General features: G+C 52.0%; 1 protein-coding gene across 14 annotated transcripts in view; it reads right to left on the reverse strand.

Moving 5' to 3' along the window:
• The window catches only part of MYO18B (myosin XVIIIB), a 242,951-nt gene that overhangs the window by 61,163 nt on the left and 163,438 nt on the right, over window positions 1-18,350 (reverse strand). For 13 of the 14 annotated variants that reach the window (XM_081542931.1, XM_081542926.1, XM_081542924.1 and 10 more), the window contains 5 exons: window positions 8,099-8,212; window positions 6,854-6,970; window positions 6,010-6,093; window positions 4,596-4,733; window positions 2,104-2,289 (listed from right to left, as the gene is read on the reverse strand). In XM_081542931.1, the coding sequence (XP_081399057.1) occupies window positions 2,104-2,289; window positions 4,596-4,733; window positions 6,010-6,093; window positions 6,854-6,970; window positions 8,099-8,212 (639 nt within the window). Of the gene's footprint in view, window positions 1-2,103; window positions 2,290-4,595; window positions 4,734-6,009; window positions 6,094-6,853; window positions 7,021-8,067; window positions 8,213-18,350 lie in introns of all 14 variants that reach the window. The other variant, XM_081542923.1, reaches the window with a different exon arrangement.

Below are 18,350 nucleotides of genomic sequence, written 5' to 3' on the forward strand. Positions count from 1 at the left end.
TTGTTTTAAACCACCCAGATAGGACTTCCCTGGTGGTCCAGTGGCTAAGAGTCTGCACTCCCAATGCACGGGGCCCAGGTTCAATTCCAGGTCAGGGAACTAGACCCCGCATGCCACAACAAAGATTAAAGATCCCAGGAGCTGCAACTAAGATCCAGTGCAGTCAAATAAACATTTAAAAAATAAATAAACCAACCACCCAGTTTGGAGTAAATTTTCAAAGCAGCCCTGGAAAACTAATTTACCACCCAACCCCACACACAACAAAATAAAAAGGATAGTTCAGCCTTGGTAAGCTTATTATCCAGAATCTTGCAATGAGAAAACAGAAAAAGATGCAGGTCTAACTTCAGCAAACGTGCAAGCCTTGTACTTTAGAGTTTTGATCCCTATATGGGGGTTGCACTATAACCTTTGCTGTCTTTTAGGGCCTTTATAGATCTCAAGTATACGATGTCCCTGGAAATGGGGGTGTCATGTCCCTTGGGAATGGGAGTGCACAGAGGGAAGTAAGAAGAGAGAAAAGGAGAGGAGAGGACAGAGAGGGAAAGAGAAAAAGAGCAGAGGGGAGAGGAGGAAAACCACCACCTGATGTGACCAGAAAGCCTGGGTGTGTGGCCAGTTAAACAAGATATCAGAGGAGAAAGGCCGGGATGTTGTCTGAGTCCAGCCAGAGCTGGCAGGAGGGGAGCTGGGCTGCATGAGAAGCAGGGCTGGTCAATGAGGAAGTTAGCCTGTCAGTTGGAAGAAAGAGCCTCACCCTCTCCAGGGGCCACGGAGGGTGAGGAGGGGTACGGGAGCTGCCAGTCACTGGGCTTGGATTCTGTCTGGGAACCTGGGTCTCTGTGCAGAGCCTCGCCTCCCCCACAAGACAGGTGGGCTGCTGGCCTGTCAAGGGCAGAGCTGATGGGAGTGACACCAGCTGCGGGAGGCAGTGGCCCGAGAAATATACTTGCTGCAGGAGGACAAGGTGGTGAGATCTGTCACAGACCCAGAGTGGACCGGGCAGGAAGGAGATAATGACGGTGATTTAGAGCCCTCTGGGCCAAGCCACATGCGACATGGGTTGTCTCAGAGCTGGTGCGTGGTGGCGCGCCAAGGGGGTGCCGGGTGCCTCCCAGGCCACGCAAGTGGAAACCTGGAGGCTGGGAGACAGCTGGGCTCCTGAAAAAAAGGAGGAGCAGGCTGTCTCGGTGCTCTGTGATCCCTGTAGGAAACTGTCCTCATGAAAATATAATCGACTATGGAGAAACCTTCCCATTGGGAAGGAAATGCAATTTAAAATGTATCCTGAGCCACAGTAGGGGACAAGCACGGCTCAGTGAATAAAGGCAGAGACTGCAGAGTTGGGCACAACTGAATTTAATGTCTTACTTGTGTGTGGCCTTGAGCAAGTGAATGTACTACTCTGGGCCTCAGTTAGACACGTGTGTGTCCCTGGGCCTCGGTTTCCCCATCTGGAAATGGCAATAAGATCAGTACCTACCTCACAGGACTGACACGTATATTTAAATGAGAAAGGGTTAACTCAGAACCTGGCACCTGGCCAGTGCTTAAAAAGTGGTGGGCTTAGCACGACTGTTTTTGTCTTTTCTCTTTGTGGTGGCTGTTAACAGCCCAGGAAGAGCTCTCATGCTTACTAGGTATGACCTGGACAAGTCTGCTCTGTCAAGCCTCAGTTTCCTCATCTGTAAAGGGGGATAATAATTCTGACTTCGTGTGGTTATAACAACTACATGACGATTATATGGTATTATGGGTGTTAAGACTCTATGCAAGAGAGAAATTTAACAAATCCTGATTCTCTCCTCTTTGAACAAGGCTGCCCTGCCTCTGGAGGAGAATGTGTGAGGCAGGAAGATAAAGTTCGGAGCCTGAGACACGAACGTGGCTGGCCGCCATCCTGCAGGAGTGAACGGCATTGGCTCACTTTGGACACGCCCCCGGAGTTTGGGGCCAATGGCAGGGTCGGCTCGCAGCTCATCCCCTTTCAGTTTCTTCCTCGCTTCCGGTTTACTCCAAGTCCCCAGAGGCCTGCCGAGGGCCTTACTCAGAAAGGAGGAGGGCTGCCCTCCTGAACCCCGATCCCAGGACGGCACTCACCAGCTCCATGCACCGCCGGCTGGCCTCGGCCTCCCGCTGCACCAGCTCTTCCATGTCCGCCTTAAGCTCCTCCAGGCGCCGCTGGTAGTACTGGCTGTTCTCCCGCTGCTGGGACTCAGCCGCGGCCGCCTGCGAGAGCTCCTCGCCCATCTTGATCAGGCTGTCCCGAAGCCGGATCACCAGCACCTGCAGCCCGGGCAGAGAGCACACGCCCAGCCTGGAGTTAGAGGCCTGGGGCCCGACACCGGGGGCTCCAGGAACAGAAACCCTCTGTTGAGCCTCCGTGCGTTCTAATGAACTAACTAGGGTAATAACCCTGATTTCTGGAAAAAGAATGAAGAAAACGTAGGAGATGAGAGCTGTTACTCTGGAAGGCAGCATACACAGTGACTGACACTGAATTCACACTCTGGGTTCAAATCCTACCTCCACCTCTTCCTAGCTGTGTGACCTTGGGCAGGTAATTAACCTTTCTGAGAGACAGGGGTGCCTGTACCTATGTCTCAGGGATGCTGTGAGAGTTGAACACATTAAGTTATACAGAAGGCTTGGCTTAGTACCCAGCACATCCTATGTGCTGGGTAAGGGCTGGGAATTAGTATTTATAGCAGCCTTCATTCAGCTCAAGGTTTGGAAGGTGGAGTGGTGCCATGGAGAAGACATCATCTGGCAGGGAGGAGAGGGAGAGGGGGGTCCAAACCCCTTCCCCAAGGTGGGTTACTGTTTCCCAATTTGTAAAACAAGGAGGTTTGAGCAAGTCATCTCCCATGAGCCTCAGCTCTCATACTTTATGGCAGTTTTCTTTTTGTGTGTGGGGGGAAAAGCCAGGAGGAAACAGTGAAACTATGAAGAGAGAGAAGAGCTGTGGGCATCACTGAAGACCTTAACCCAGCTGTAGCTGGGCTGCAGAATTCATGGCCGAGTCTGGAACCAATGGATTCTGATGGAAAAATACTTCAGTGTTGACATAAAATGGAGCCTGCATAAAGATTTTATGTCCCTGCTAAGGATTCTGAGCTCCTTTCCAGATCAGAGACTGAATGATGGCCTGAAAGAAAAGTTTCACAATTGGTTTCCTCTTTTCCCTTTCAATTGGAGTTCAGCAATAGTTCCAAAGGGCAACAGGAGGGTCATAAGAAGAGTGCCCAAACTGTGTCCCCAAGGTACCCCACCTCCAGGACGTGGGGCGCTGCTAAATTCCAACAGTGATGTCGGAGGGAAAGGTGAATCTGGAGGCAGAATCTACCATTTCAAGTTATTCTACCATGCTTTTTTTCTCTGCTGCTGCTAGAATCAAGCAAAGAATTACATGTGATGTAGCTCAATGTTACGTATTTAGTCATTTAAAATATCATAGATCAGAGTTCCATGGTGATCTGCAGAGACAATTACACCCAGAGGGATCCCATGAGCAATTTCAAGAACAACAGAGGGTCAAGGCAGAGTTTTCCTCTGGTCTTCATCCAGAGCAGCTTTCCTAGACACCAGATGCCCAACAGACGGTCGGGAGAAAATGTTTCAGAGTGAGAAGAGTAGCCTTCCATTGACCAAACACACGGTCCCCCTGTGGGTGAGCCAGCTGGCCACAGGGAGATGAGAACCTGAGACCAGAATGGAGCAAAGGTCAGGAGTCAATCTTCTCTTATCCCTGATGCTACCTGCTTTATCTTGAATGACTCGACCTCTCTGGGACCATCTTCTCATTCTCTCCTACCTGCCCCAGGGGCTGTGATGAGTGTCAAGTGGAGCAGCTGATGTAGAAAGCTCTGGCAGTGGGGATGGCCTCTGTAAGCATCCGTGCCATTGGTGTACAGAGCTAACAGTGAGACAGTCACTGAACCCCCACCCCTGCCCATCCAAGTCTTACCTGTCCCTCAAGGTCCGGCACCAAAGCCACCTCCTCCTGGAAACCTCCCTGATTCCCCAGCCTGAAAAGACCTCCATCCTCCAAACCTCACAGACCTCTCTCCTTATTATGGGTGTTTATGTACGTATCTCACCCACATCTCCTACAAAGCTCTATGCTTCTGGGAAGCAGCATCTGTCTTTCATGCTCCTGAAACAAAGCCTGACACTAGCTACAAAAGAAGTGTCCCGTTCCTGTGTGGATGAGCGGGTGGGTGAAGATGGGCAGAAGTGGATCAATGGATAAAAAGATGGACAGAGGGATCAAGGTCTAAAAGGGGGAAAAAGCACAGAGGAAGCGAAGAAAAAAGAAAAAGGAAGAACAACAAATGGAAAGGGAAAGATGGACGGACCAACACTGGTGGATGGAGATGGGGATGGGGATGGAGGAGGCGGACAGGCCGAGTGGATGATTAGCTTGTGGGACGGGGAGACTGAAGGAAGGAGGGTGGGAGGGAACTCGGATGGGAGGTGGATGAGTGATACAGATCCAGACAAAGGCATACGGAGGGTGGGGGGAAGGATGGAGCCGACACGAAAGCCTGCACAGCTCTAGGTCTGAGCAATATTTACACGCCAACTGGTACCTCAAATCTCTTGATCTGCACTTTCTGGAACTCCGTCTTGTTTTCCAGGTCACAGATGACTGCCTCCTGCCTGCTGACGATGGCCCGGTCCACGGTTGACCGCTCCAGGTACTCGATGCGCATCTGGGCCACCTGCAGCTGGGGACACACCCAAGACGGCCACTGACCATGCGGCGGCCCGAGTCCTGGGCCGGGGGCCCCCGGCCAGACCCAGCCCCGGGCCCAGCCACATTGCTCCCTCTCAGCTCAGGTGCGCACGCACGAACTGCCAGATCCAGGCTGAGGACCCTCCCCCGGGCTCCATCCCTTCCCATGCCTTCAGCTTTCACTCAGGCCTTCAGCCAGTGCTTCTCTTACCTCCTGCTCCTGTCCTGGGGTCTGAGGGCAGCAAAGCTTTCACATCAAGGATACTAACTGAGAGTGGGTTTGGGAGCCAAGCACCTATCCTGGAGTTCTAAACCTGGCTCCCCCACTGTCTAGCTGGATGAGTCTGGGTAGGTCAGTGTGCTTCCCTGAGCCTTGTTTACTCATTCTCATGTGTGAAGACTGAAGGAGATTACTGCCTGGTACACAACAAGCACCAGCAAACGGCCACTCCTGCTATTATTTTGTTCTGCTTGTGGTCATTCTGTGCCCACAGGTACTGCTGGAGACCAGATCACTCTGATAGCTGCTCTAAGTGGGCACATGCAGTGGGTTCTAGGAGAGCTTTGAGAATTTCATGGATGATAGCAAATTCACTAGGTAATGAGAGGAACTTAGGGGTAGTGTTAGGAGAAACCATAACTTCAAAGGAAGTTTCACAGAGGATGGTGATCCTGTCTTGCACAGACCAGCCCCATTCCTTGGAGCCACTTTTCAGGGGAGAAATCCTGCTCTGAACATCTGATGGGCCTCATTGTGTGGGGCATCTATGGGTGTGAAAAACCACGGGCAGTAGCGTGTGTCTGTGTGTATGTGTCTATGGATGTTGAACAAGCATGGGCAGTAGTGTGTGTGTGTGTCTATGGATATGAAAAGCATGGGCAGTAGTGTGTGTGTGTCTATGGATGTTGAACAAGCATGGGCAGTAGTGTGTGTGTGTGTCTATGGATGTGAATAAGCACGGCAGTAGTGTGTATGTGTGTCTATGGGTGTGAACAAGCATGGGCAGTAGTGTGTATGTGTGTCTATGGATGTGAATAAGCACGGCAGTAGTGTGTATGTGTGTCTATGGGTGTGAACAAGCATGGGCAGTGGTGTGTGTGTGTGTGTGTGTGTCTATGGATGTGAAAAGCATGGGCAGTAGTGTGTGTGTGTCTGCTGGGATGGTCCTCAATTCATTTGCCATGTGACTGAAGTTGAGTGAAAACTGAATGAACGAATCACAGTTTCCATGGTCCTCCCCCACAACATGGCGGCTGTGAGCCCATACTTGTTCTTGAAGCTTGTTCTTCTCCTTCTTAGCTTCCTCCAGCTGCAGCTGCAGTTCCTGGATCAGCCCAATGTCGGCCGCAGACTGGTGAGATGAAAAGTGTCACCTTGAGACCACAGGCTCTGCTGGAAGTTCCTTGTTCCCCCACCCACGGATGTGTGCACATCACAGAGTGTCTATGACAACAGCTAGTTCTAAAGGGCCCCTCAAATCCCCTCAAGCGAGAGTGGTTCATTCCCACGCCACAGCCCATAGCTTTGGTCAACTGCCCAGCAGTTTATCATACACCCTTGAGAGCCCAGATGGAATGAGATGGCTGAGGCACTAGGGCCAGAATTCAGAAGGAAGAGTACTATTTGAGGTCAGGTAACTGGGGTTCCAGATGTGGATTCCAGTCATAGCAAGCGGCAGAACCTCTCTGAACCTCAGTGTCCCCATCTGTGAAATTGGCTGATGGTCTCTGCTGAGACCCTCTACAAAGGGTCTGTCTGGAGACTAAATGAGGCATTGGAGAATAAAGGGCCTTAAGAAAGAGTTGAGCCAAATGGCTGAATATGACTACCCCTAGAGAGGATTCCAGAGGGGAGAAGGGCCCCTTGCTTTCTGTTTTCCACAGGTATTTATTCTCTTACAGTATTTATAATGGGCCTACTAATTTACTGCTTTTGTAAATAAATAAATAAATGTCCATCGTGAACAAAAGTAAGTATGAGTCATATTTCCTATTTACCTTTGCAGTTTATCCTCCAAGGTCCTGAGACCAGAGAGTGGCCCGAGTCACCTGCTCACTGTCCCCGCCCAACCACCCAAGGCCGCCAAGGCTTCTTCTGCCCGAGGCCACTACCTGAGCAATGAGGTCCTTGTGCTTCTGCATGAGGTCATTCAGGTCGTCCTGGTCTTCATCAATGCGCTTCAGGAGGTCCGCCCTCTCAAACTGCAGCCGGTACAGCTGCTCATCCACCTGGCAGAGCAGGACGAGGGCAGGTGAGGTAGGAGGGGGTGGGAGAGGGTCTGCGGTGTGGGCGGGGGTGGGGTGGGTGATGAACAGCAGGGAGGCTTGCCCATAGGTGTGTCAGGTGAGTGAACATCTACCTGAAAGGAAGGCCACAGCTGTGTCAAAGCCTCCTGTGGGTATGTTGTGTGTGTGTGTGTGCTCGCGTGTGCACACTAGGCAGGCATGCGGCTGGCTGTATGAATGCAGCACGTGTATGTGAATAGATATATAAGCCCACCCAGGAATCTACTCATATACAATTTAAGCATGCATGGTGCGTACGTGTGAGTAATCTCAATAAACGTGGCTATACTTAGATGTATATTTTACCAACAAGGGCCTTTATTTGGAGGTACGTCTATGACTTTGTATGCAAGTATGTACATTCATCCCTGTACATGTGTATGTGTCAATGTTTGTGGGCAGGTGTCCGTTGATCTAGCACCAACCAAACCTGGGACAAAAGGGCCAGAGATAAGGTTTTGCTGATAAACCTCTAGCTCCACCTAAACCTTAAAGAGTTTTACATGTTGTGTATAGATTTAAGCCGACCCTGTACACCCAGAGAGGGCACGTAGAAACTACACCCAATCTTCATCAGCATAATAGACCTGTGATGTATGTTCATTTGTCCCTGTTCAGCGCTGAGCTCCCAGATGGCTGGGGCCCTTTTAGGAGTGAGGCCAAATGGGCTCCGTCTGGAAGACTGGACCTGAAGAAGTAGCCTGACAACAGTGACCATGTGCCCTCCTGGGGTGGTGAGCGCACAGTGGGCCTACCACAGGTGACTGGGGGTGGCGGGCACGGTGTGGGCTCAAAGAGATAGCTGCACCCCCACTTCCGGTTCCGGTGCTGAGCGAACGATATGCTCGGACTGGAGGCGTCCCCCGGGGCTGCGCATCCTGGGTCCACAGAGGGCGCCTTGCCTCCCTTCACACAGCCGACCCTCACAAGCGCCCCGACACCTCGATCACACGCTCAGCTCGGAGTAGGCTGCCTGTGCTCTCAGAGTGCCGAGCACTCTGCAGGTCTACGAGGGACGTCTGGACCTCCCCACACAGTACAGGGCGTGCCCGGCCCCGGAGGCGCAGGTACCAGGCTCTTGCTGCGGGTCATGCCCTCCAGCTCGCTGTGCATGTTCTCCAGGTCTGCCGTCAGTGCCTTCTGGGTCTTCAAGGCATCTTCACACTTGGCTTCGCTCTGCTCCAGCTGGGCCCGGCAAGAGGGGGAGGGAGAGGGGAGAAGTCTCATGAGGTGGCCCCCTTGACTGGCCCTCCCCGCCGGCCTGGCCTCGCCCCTCGCAAGAGGGTGAGTGCAGGTGACCCTCCCATCTTCACCGCTCTTCATCAACCCACAGAGGGGGCAGCAGAGTTGTCTGCAGTAGAGGCATCCGGGTTCCAAGCCCACTCAACACTGAACAAGCCCTGCCCCACAAAGTAAGGCCAGGCCACCCCCGATTTAGTGCCAGGGGTGAGCCCCCACCCATTCAGCAGGTATTTGCTGCCACCCACTCAGCACTTGGCACACACAGAACACTCATGGTGGCCCCTGCCCTCCCACGGGGGAGACAGAAAGGGTACAGGTAATGACAGCCCCTCTGAGGGTACAAGGAAGAGGAGGGCTTGAGGACCCTGGAACACAGGATGGGGGCCAGGAGGGCTTCCTAGAGGAGATGTTCATAGTTCATTCAGTGGGGACTTGCCAAGTAGATGTTTTTAATCAGAATTGTGAACCCCTTTTAAATGGTATGCAAAATATTCTATGTGTGAACACCTCCTGAGGGTACATGACTTCACTAGATTCCTGAAGGTTAAGAGCCACTGACTTAAAGTTTCTCTTTCTCGACCTTTTTTTTCTCTTCCTTCTGTCCACCTGCACACAGCAGGCCCCCTATCCTAACACAGTGGGGCCAAGGGGGTGGGTACAAGGACCTGTGTGGCTCCAGAGGACAAACATTTCCCACTGGAGAAACCACATTCGTGCACAAACCCTAAGTCTGTTCTGCGATTGAGCATCCCCCCGGTTTCTGAACCCTAGAATCTCTGAGCAGAAAACTGCCTTATAAATCACTGAAGGCAAGCACTTAAGGTTCAGAGAAGGCTGGAGCCTTGTTTGAAGTCACACAGCTGCAAGGAGCAAAGATACGACCTGAATCGTCCAGACCAGCTTGCTTTCTCAACTGCCAGGCCATGGTCCCTCCAAAATAGTAAATGACATTAAGGTTGGTGCCAACAGACAGGGGAAGAAAAAAGCAAGCTAGGCTCCTACTGAAATGTCATGCACACAATCGGATCCCTGAGGCCACCCAGCAAAGAGGCCCTGTTGATCACTGTGAGGAAAATGGGGGAGCCAGGGCAGAGGACGCCCCAAGGACAGCTGACCAAAGGGGTCTCTGTGGCGAAAGGCTGCCTGGGACCACTTTCACCTTCCTCAGCACATCCAGGAGCTCGGCCCGACGTTAGTATCACAATAACGACACTGGAGCTAGGGAGCAGGCAGGCTGCCTTCATTCCAGTATCACCTGTCAGTCCTCTGGGCAGACCTGGAGATGTGTGCTGCTAATACCCCCAGTGCACAGGCGGGGAAACCAAGGCCCTAGCCTCCTCCCGCAGCTTCCTGGCACGGTGCCTCTAATCCCAGCCCCACGCCCTGCCAGCAGCCACAGTTCCCCAAAGCTCCATCCTCAAGGCTGTAAGGAAAGTGTGTTTCTGCAGCAGGGCCCCGTGCTGGGCTGGGTGGGGAGGGCTCGGTGGCCCATTTCCCTCAGCGACTGGGAGGGACTGAGACACACTGAGAAAAATGATGTGGAGCAGGGGAGGTAATTGGTGATGTTAGAGCATAATCGACAGGGGAAATGAGAAGTCAGGTGTGGGCTCATCTTCCCTGCAGGTGACTCCGGGGCCTCTGGGAAGGCAGGGCAGGGGGTGGGAGTGGGGCTCCTCTGCAGGCTGGCAGGGCAAAGCCAGTCCTCGATTTAGGCACAAGTCAGAGGCCTCGTTAAGGAGAGGCACTTAATGCAATGAACACCTAAAAGATGCAAAGGAAATAGCCAGGTGGAGCTTTCGGTGGGAAGATTCCCTGAATGGAGGCAACAGGAAGTTTAAAGGTCCTGAGGCAAGAACAGCAAGGAACTTGGTGCTGCAGAAGAGAAAGGCAGCCAGTATGGCTGGTCATACCAACAAAGGTCCATCTAGTCAAAGCTATGGTTTTTCCAGCAGTCATGTATGGATGTGAGAGTTGGACTATAAAGAAAGCTGAGCACTGAAGAATTGATGCTTTTGAACTGTGGTGTTGGAGAAGACCCTTGAGAGTCCCTTGGACTGCAAGGAGATCCAACCAATCCATCCTAAAGGAAATCAGTTCTAAATATTCATTGGAAGGAAGGACTGATGCTGAAGCTGAAACTCCAATACTTTGGCCACCTCATGCAAAGAACCGACTCACTGGAAAAGACCCTGGTGCTGGGAAAGACTGAAGGCGGGAGGGGACGACAGAGGGTGAGATGGTTGGATGGCATCATCAATGTGATGGACATGAGTTTGAGTAAACTCCAGGAGTTGGTGATGGACAGGGAAGACTGGCGTGCTGCAGTCCATGGGGTAGCAAAATCAGACACGACTAAGCAACTGAACTGAACTGATGGCTGGTCAGCCTCACAGGGAGGGCCAGGGGGCAGAAGTGCTGAGGAAGTGGGTGGGAATCACAGCAGTGAGCCAGGGTGCTAAGCTCAGGTTTGTTTCAGTCTGCAGGAAAACCACACTCTCTAAGGAGGGGGATGGCGTGATCTCCCTCTGGCTGCCATGGGAGGATGCACTTTTGTGGACAAGATTAGCAACAGGGCAGCCAGAGAGGATGCTGTTGTGGTCCTTCAGGAAGGGGGTGGTGGAGTGCTTCAATCAGAGAGGAAGTTGGAAGAAATGGAAGGGTCTACACAGGGCGGTGTGCAAGGAACAAAAGAAATGGGCAGGCAGGAGCAGATGGGCCAGCATGGGAGATAATGTCAGATAACTAGCAGTGGAAGGAGGCGTCCCGCGGGGCCCCTGCCAGGCCGAGTCGCTTGGCCCAGGGCCAGGAGGCAAGGGAGAGTCATTGTAAGTAGAGCCCACAGACAACGCAGTTCGCATCTGCTGAGCCCCGCCTTTGGCTGAAGGAGGGTTTCATCAACATGATGCCGCTGGTCCTCAGAAACCCCACAGAGGGAAGGCTGTATTTTCTGTCCCCTGGTGGCTAGGGATAAAAGAATCCACCTGCCAATGCAGGAGACACAGGTTCGATCCCTGGGTAGGGAAAATCTCCTGGGGAAGGAAACGGCAACCCACTCCAGTATTCTTGCCTGGGAAATCCCATGGACAGAGGAGCCTGGTGGGCTACAGTCCATGGGGTCGCAAAGAGTTGGACAAGACTTATTCACTGAGCATGCATGCATATCTGACATGCTCCTTCCTTTCCCCAGGCTCCCTGGAGCAAGCAGGCCAAGAGACAGCTCATCCCCAGGCAGAGAGGAGCAGAGATGGCACGCAGGCAGCACACGGGGCTGCAGACATTGGTCTCAGCTCCCGTTGGGCTGGAGAGAGGATTATCTTGGTCCTGATGGTTCAGGCATCAATGGCCACACCTGCTACTGTTGCTTGGGGACCATGTCCAGTACATGGCCTCTATCTGCCTGGCTTCTCAACAGCCCCACGAGGTCCCTAGGAGAAAAGGTGTCACTGTGAGGACCAACTGACCTCGGAGGACACAGAGGTTCATGGAGGCGAAGTGACTCGCTCCCAGGCACACGGCCAGCAGCAGGGAAACCTGGTTGGTCCAACCCCAGAGCTCAAGCCCTTAACCATTGTACTCCACTGCTCCTCATGGAAAGCCACACTCTGGAAAGAGCAGGATAGATTAAAATAAAGAGAGAACTCCAACTGCAGAGAATACAGCTCAGAGGCTTGCTGTGAGCACGGAAGCCACTTAGCCGTGTCACCATGACCTGAGCCAGACGGGGCTGTAAAATGACAGGGAGACAAATCAGGAAGAATTGACAGAACTCGGATTCTGAATCCACTGAGGAAACACATCGAGACCAGAGTCTTCCTGGAAGGAGAGAGTTCACACCAAAGAGAAGTGGCAGCAAACTAAGCTGTGCTGGCACCTCTAAGCGCCAGGTGCACCGTGTGTGGAGTCAGACCTGGAGCATCCGCCTTTCGAGCCAGTCACTGAACTCACCGCACCTCAGTTTCCTCATCTATAGGATGGGGTTGGTCACATCCCAGGACCAGTGCAGAATAAATCAGTGAAAACCCGAGCATGCTTAGCACAGCGCCTGGCGCTGAGACAATGCCAAAACAGGAATGGCAGAGATTGTTGTTGTCTCTTTCATCACTGGGCTTCCCTGATAGCTCAGTTGGTAAAGAATCTGCCTGCAATGCAGAAGACCCCGGTTCGATTCCTGGGTCGGGAAGATTTGCTGGAGAAGGGATAGGCTACCCACTCCAGCATTCTTGGGCCTCCCTGGTGGCTCAGCTGGTGAAGAATTCGCCTGCAATGTGGGAGACCTGGGTTCGATCCCTGGGTAGGGAAGATCCCCTGGAGAAGGGAAAGGCTACCCATTCCAGTATTCTGGCCTGAAGAATTCCATGGATTGTATAGTCCATGGGGTCGCAAAGAGTTGGACACAACTGAGTGACTTTCACTTTCGCCACTTACTAGCCTGAGAAGTGAGGACTTTTCAACCCATTTTAGAGGTGAAGAGAGTGCCAGTGAGGCCAAGCTGTCACGGTCATGGGGCCAGAGTGAGGCAGGGCCTGGACCACAATCCCAGGGAAGGATTTTAGGCTTCTAGGCAGGCTGAGATGGCTGGAGGGAGGGTGCTGGCCCCAGAGGCAAGCAAGTCAAGCAGGCCCAGGTTTCATCGGGTCTGGACAGACAACACCGGAAATCCCCCAGCTCATGGCCTCCAACTGGGCAGGCCTGGGGATGCTGCTGACGAGCTGTGTTAATGCCAAGCTTTAAAAATTTCAATTTATTACACTTTAGGGAGTGGAAGAAATACCGGGCCATCTGGGGCTGATTTTCCGTTATGGATGACGCGGCAGAAGAATAACTCACTGCACGTTATTTCCATATTGAGGCTGCGTGACTGACGTTTTTATGAAGTCGGGAGGCAAGTCGCGGCAGGGCTAAGATTACATCCCTCGGCCTCGAGACGCTGCCACCGCTGCTCTGAAGGTGTCTTCCCAGGAGCAGGTCTGGGTGGAGTGGTCAGAGAGCAGCGGTTCCCTGGGAAGGTTCCCGGGGTCCCACCTCCAGCCTCACAGCCAGGGTGGCAACGAGCATCCCAGGGGCAGCTGCCAGCACACCCCTTTCAGCTCTAAATCACCACCCCGTCCCCATGGACAAGCCCTCCCAGATCCTAGGTGGGACCCCACCACACACGGTGGGGAGGGCTAGGGGAGAAAAGGCCCCCAGGATTTCCACCCCCTTTAGACCCGGGGTGGGGGCGGGACCCACAGCAGGCTCTCAGCAAAACCGACTGACTGATCTTCCAAAACAACCAATTTGATCTTCCTACAAGTTCATGTTTTCTCTCCTTTCAAATCTTGTTTATTGCAACATTGATACAATAATGTGTGAAGTACGTGGGTACAAAGCACCAAAATGCCTGTCATAGCCAGAAGCTCCTCTCCCCCTCGTGTAGTCCAGTCACCCCATCATCGACTCGCTGGATCAGCCACCTGTCCCCAGCGCCTGCACAAGGGCAGGGCGTCAATTCCTCCCCAGCCGCTGAGCCAGGGGCCGTCGACCAGTGGACACCGTGTACAGGAACACAGGGTGCCGCGGCCCTGGCCTGGGCGGGCGTGGTGAGGTCCTGACTCCTGGACAGTGCGGGAGGACCCTGGAGGCCTTGGAGGCCTGAGCTCTCGGGGGCGAGAGGAGGCGAGCGGCACCCAGGATGGGAGTGCCACAGCGGCCTGGGGGGCTGCCAAGCACGTGCGGGAGGCGTATGAGCCCCTGCTGTGTGCCAGGCGTGGCTCCGTGTTCAGTCCCTTAACCCTGACAATGACATGCTCGGCTCGGGTCAGCCGCCATTCTCACTGTCGTTCCTGGGGAAAATGACGGGTGCAGCGGTGAAGCAACTTAGCTTGGGTCACCCTGGCACTAAATGGCGGCCTGGACACCAGGCTCCTAGGGGCTCAAGACTCCTCACCCACGTGCTCGGCAGCCCCAGGCGCCCGCAGAGCTTCCATACTGGATGTAGCTCATCTCCTCTCACGCCCAAGCCGCTGGTTAAACTGCACTCCTCTGTAACAGCAGTCCCCACCACACAGGCTCCGAAACAGGAATCTGGCAATGTAACTGCACATGCCTACTCTCTTTTCTTTTGATAACAGCACCCCCATCTTCCTTGCAAAGAATGTCCATCCCTCAGATGTCTGCGATGGGGCCGACACCCCTCCCTCAAGCCCAGAGGAGATGCTCATGACTCGGACTTGCCAGGTAGAGCACCGCCTTGTGTGGGCCTCAGGGGTTGGTCGTAGGACAATAGCAAGACTGACACCGGGGTTCTGGCTGTGACTATGGACACGAGATTGGCTTTTTCTGATACAGGATATAAGCCTGGAGTGTTCGTCCTGCCGCCAAAAGGAAGAGACTGTCTAGGTGACCTCAAGGTGCTGAGGCACAAGACGCACTCCTGATGTCATGATTGGAGCACCTAGGTCTAGCCAAGCCTGAAGGCAATCGTAGCCTCAGAACCTTTCAGATATTTTAGCCAGTCACGTCCCTTTTTCTTTTTAATGAACTGTGAGCTGTGTTGTTCCCTGGAACCCAGATACAGGGTGAGTGAGTGAGTCAGAAGAGCTAATACATACACAGAGTCAGTCACAGAGTAAACACCTGGAACCTGCGTGAGAGTGTTTGCTGCTGTGCCGAAAGCTGGATCCAAGTAGCTCCCTCCAAAACCCTGTGACAGCATAACAGGCCTGTATTTACTATTCTGTGTATAGATCCCTCCTCGTAGGGGGATAAATACTGACAGTCCCCCTTCCCTATTATTCAGTGGGGAGATGAAGACAGGATGAGATTTCTTTGACACTGACCATATCAGGCACCGTGTGGGCCTTGAGGTTTATCATGACTGTAGCCCACAACAGCCATGCAGGGGAGGAATCAGCCTGGGCAGGGGAGTGGCTTACCCAAGGTCAGAGTCAAGTCCGTGAGACTCTCAACCCAAGCTGAAGAAAAAAACCCCCAAAAAGCCCATGCTGTTTCTGGGCCACCACCAGCCCCCTCTGCATACAGCCTTTCTCTGCTGCTGAGTCTGTCTCAGGCATTCTCTCGCAAACACCCACCCCTCTCATTCAGTGGGAGGGAGGGTGATTGACATTCCCTGCACACAGACATCAACTACAAACCGATGAATAGCATTGCTTTCCCGTGCGACGCCATCTGCCCGCTCTAAATACCCGAGGTAAAATGTTTGCTCTGGACTTATTAAGCTATGAGACAAGTTGGCTCGACACATGGAATGAGCTGGGGAAAGAGGAAAAATTATGATATTTCAGCAGAGTGGTCAGAACCTGGGTCTGACTGAACAACTCAGAGGATTTAAAAATACCGCAGAGCAAATGCCATGGGAAGTGTTCTAAGAAATGGTGGCTTTGGCGGGCTAATCTCAACACACCCCAGGCCATGGAGTCCCAGCAGCGCGCTCAGAAGAGTTACCCGTTAATAGGAAGCTTTTCCCTGGAGGGAGTCACCAACATCTCAAACTACAGACAGCCCTGATAGAGAACATCAGGGAATGCAAACATACTAAAAATATCGGGTCAGGTCCACCGATGGTCTGTCCAGCTCAGAAGCTGGATGACAGCGGCCTCGAGGGAAATTTCCTAAGACCATATGGTGGTTCCTCTCTGTGTCCTATCACTTGGGCATATTCTAAACGTTCTATGACTTTCCTTACATTGTGCTAGAGGACCAGCATTTATCGACACACTGAAATGCTCTCTGAGGATTTCCTGTTTCCACCATCCTCACCTCAGAGTAGTAATAATCATCACGACGAGTAGTGGAATAATAGTATCTGCTCTCTGTGGATGCTGACCAAGTGTCTGTTAATTTGCAACACACACTGACTCTCGTCTTCATTCTACCGATGAGGAAACTGAGGCTCAGAGAGCCTCTGTGATATTCTAGTTAACCTGTCAAGGTCACACAACTATTAAATGATGAATGGAGCCAGGAAGTGAACTGAGTCGCTTTTAAATGCACAGCTTTTCCTTGTAAGCCCTGTGGCATGTGCTTACCACCTGCTGAGTAAAGCAGGTCTCCTTTTACTTGTTTTAAGTCTGTTTCTTTGAGAGTTTAGGAGTCCTTTCTAATTTTGTATTACAGGACCAAAGGACGGCACAGGTCCTACATGACTGAACAGACTTCAAGAATTTCCTTCCTGACTTCCCTCTGGGGACGATGGATTTGTAACATACTCCAAAGAGAGAGAGAAAAAAAAAATACAAACTTGAAAAAGCAGCATAAAATACTCAAAAAAGGTCCTCCCTGCCCCCATCCATTCATGCCCCCCTTTTTGTGATATTCCAGCTTCCCAGTGCTCCCCTAAATAGCACAGCATCTGAGCACCTCCATGTCTGTCTTCCCACTGGACAGGGGCTCCGAAGGGTCACTGGGTCTTGCTCACCTCTGGGGCCCCAAGCAGTAGGGACTCCACGCCCATGCACCAAGGGAGCAAGGCTGCGAGGCCAGCTCAGCACATCGCTGAATTGGCCCCAGTCAGCGGGGCTGCCATGTATCCCCTGAGCTGCCCACTGCCCTGTGTGGCTCACAAGAGCCCCGTACGCCCCCTCCCGAGGCCACCCACTTCCCGGTAATTCATAATGGCTCTAAGTCTAGATAACTTACATGCCCATCAACAGCAAAGGGGCTAAATCGTGATGCAGTTAGAAACCAGCAAGAAGGGCCCAATGACCACGCACAGTGTCATCAGCAAGTCTCATCTGCATCAGTGGACCGAGGACAGTGAGATGGGGTTGGGGTGGGGGGGGAGGGAACAGGTGGAGGGTGGGAATGCAGGTCAGGAGCCGCAAGAGAAGACGATGAACAATGAACGGAGAAACGGCTCTTAAATCAGCATCTGGCTCATCAGCCTTTCCCTTAAAGAACAAAAGGTCTCAGGGAGAGCCCAGAGGGCCCTTTTATCTTCCCCAGAATTACTTAAGACTTGAAGCTCTGGTTCTAGGGGGACCAGCTCATCCCTGTCTGCTGGGAACTTTTTTGGTTTTAAAATTAGAAGTCTCATGTCCCAGGAACACCCTCAGACCCACACAAGTCCAAGTGGCTTTGAAATAAAAAACACACGACTTCTAATTCTAGGTCACCAAGGTGGAGGAAACTTCTACCATGCAACTGGCCTGAACTCTCCCAAAATTCTAGCATCATAAAATACAAAGACAAAGGCTCTATGGACGGTGTCACAAGACTGAACGCAACTATGACGTATTCTAAGCTGGATCCTGAACAGGGAGAAAAACGGCTACAAAGAATGTGAGTAAAACAACAGGTAAAATCAGAATAGTCAGCAGACAGTGTAAGGGGTCAGCAAAGTTTTCCTTCAAGTGCAAGCTGGAAAGTATTTTAGGCTCTGCAGGCCTAGAGGCAAAATGGAAGGATAAATGCAGCTACTTATCTAACTTTAAATGTGGCCATTTAAAAACAAAACCTCTCTCAGCTCTCAAGCTGTAATAAAAAAACAAAGTGAAACAAAACAAAAGCGAAAAATCAGGCAGCATGGACTGGATTTGGCCTGTGAGCCTTAGTTCGCTGACCCCTGGGTTAGAATATCCATGCTAAAATTTCCAGTTTTGATAAGGGTAAAGGGAACTCATGTCTGTAACTTGTTTTCAAATAATTCAGAGGATGTACTTTAGTGAGAAAATGATACAGCGAGTGTGGCAAAAAGTTAAAAACTGAGAATTCTAGGTGAAGGATTTAAAGGAATCCTTTGAACTATCCTTGTAATTTTTTGGTATATTGGAAATTCTTTCAAAATACATTATTTAAAATACATCCTAGGGACCTTGCTGGTGGTCCAGTGGTTAAGACTCCAGGCTTCGAAGGCAGGAGGCTCAGGTTTGGTCTCTGGTTGGGGAACCGAGATCCCATGTGCTGTGTGGCATGGCCAATACACAAATAATACATAAAGAAATAAAATACATCCCAGTTGTCCCCCAAACTCTGCAACTTTGGGTGGGATTCTCATATGTTGAGCTTCCTCCTACATAAAAGGGACTACTGAATGCTTGCTGCTTCCTGTGGGGACTCCGCCCCCTGTAAGGCCTTGCTCATA

The sequence above is a fragment of the Giraffa tippelskirchi genome, chromosome 11, assembly GCF_054371585.1.
Source record: "Giraffa tippelskirchi isolate mGirTip1 chromosome 11, T2T-mGirTip1v1.2.pri, whole genome shotgun sequence".
NCBI lineage: Eukaryota > Metazoa > Chordata > Mammalia > Artiodactyla > Giraffidae > Giraffa > Giraffa tippelskirchi.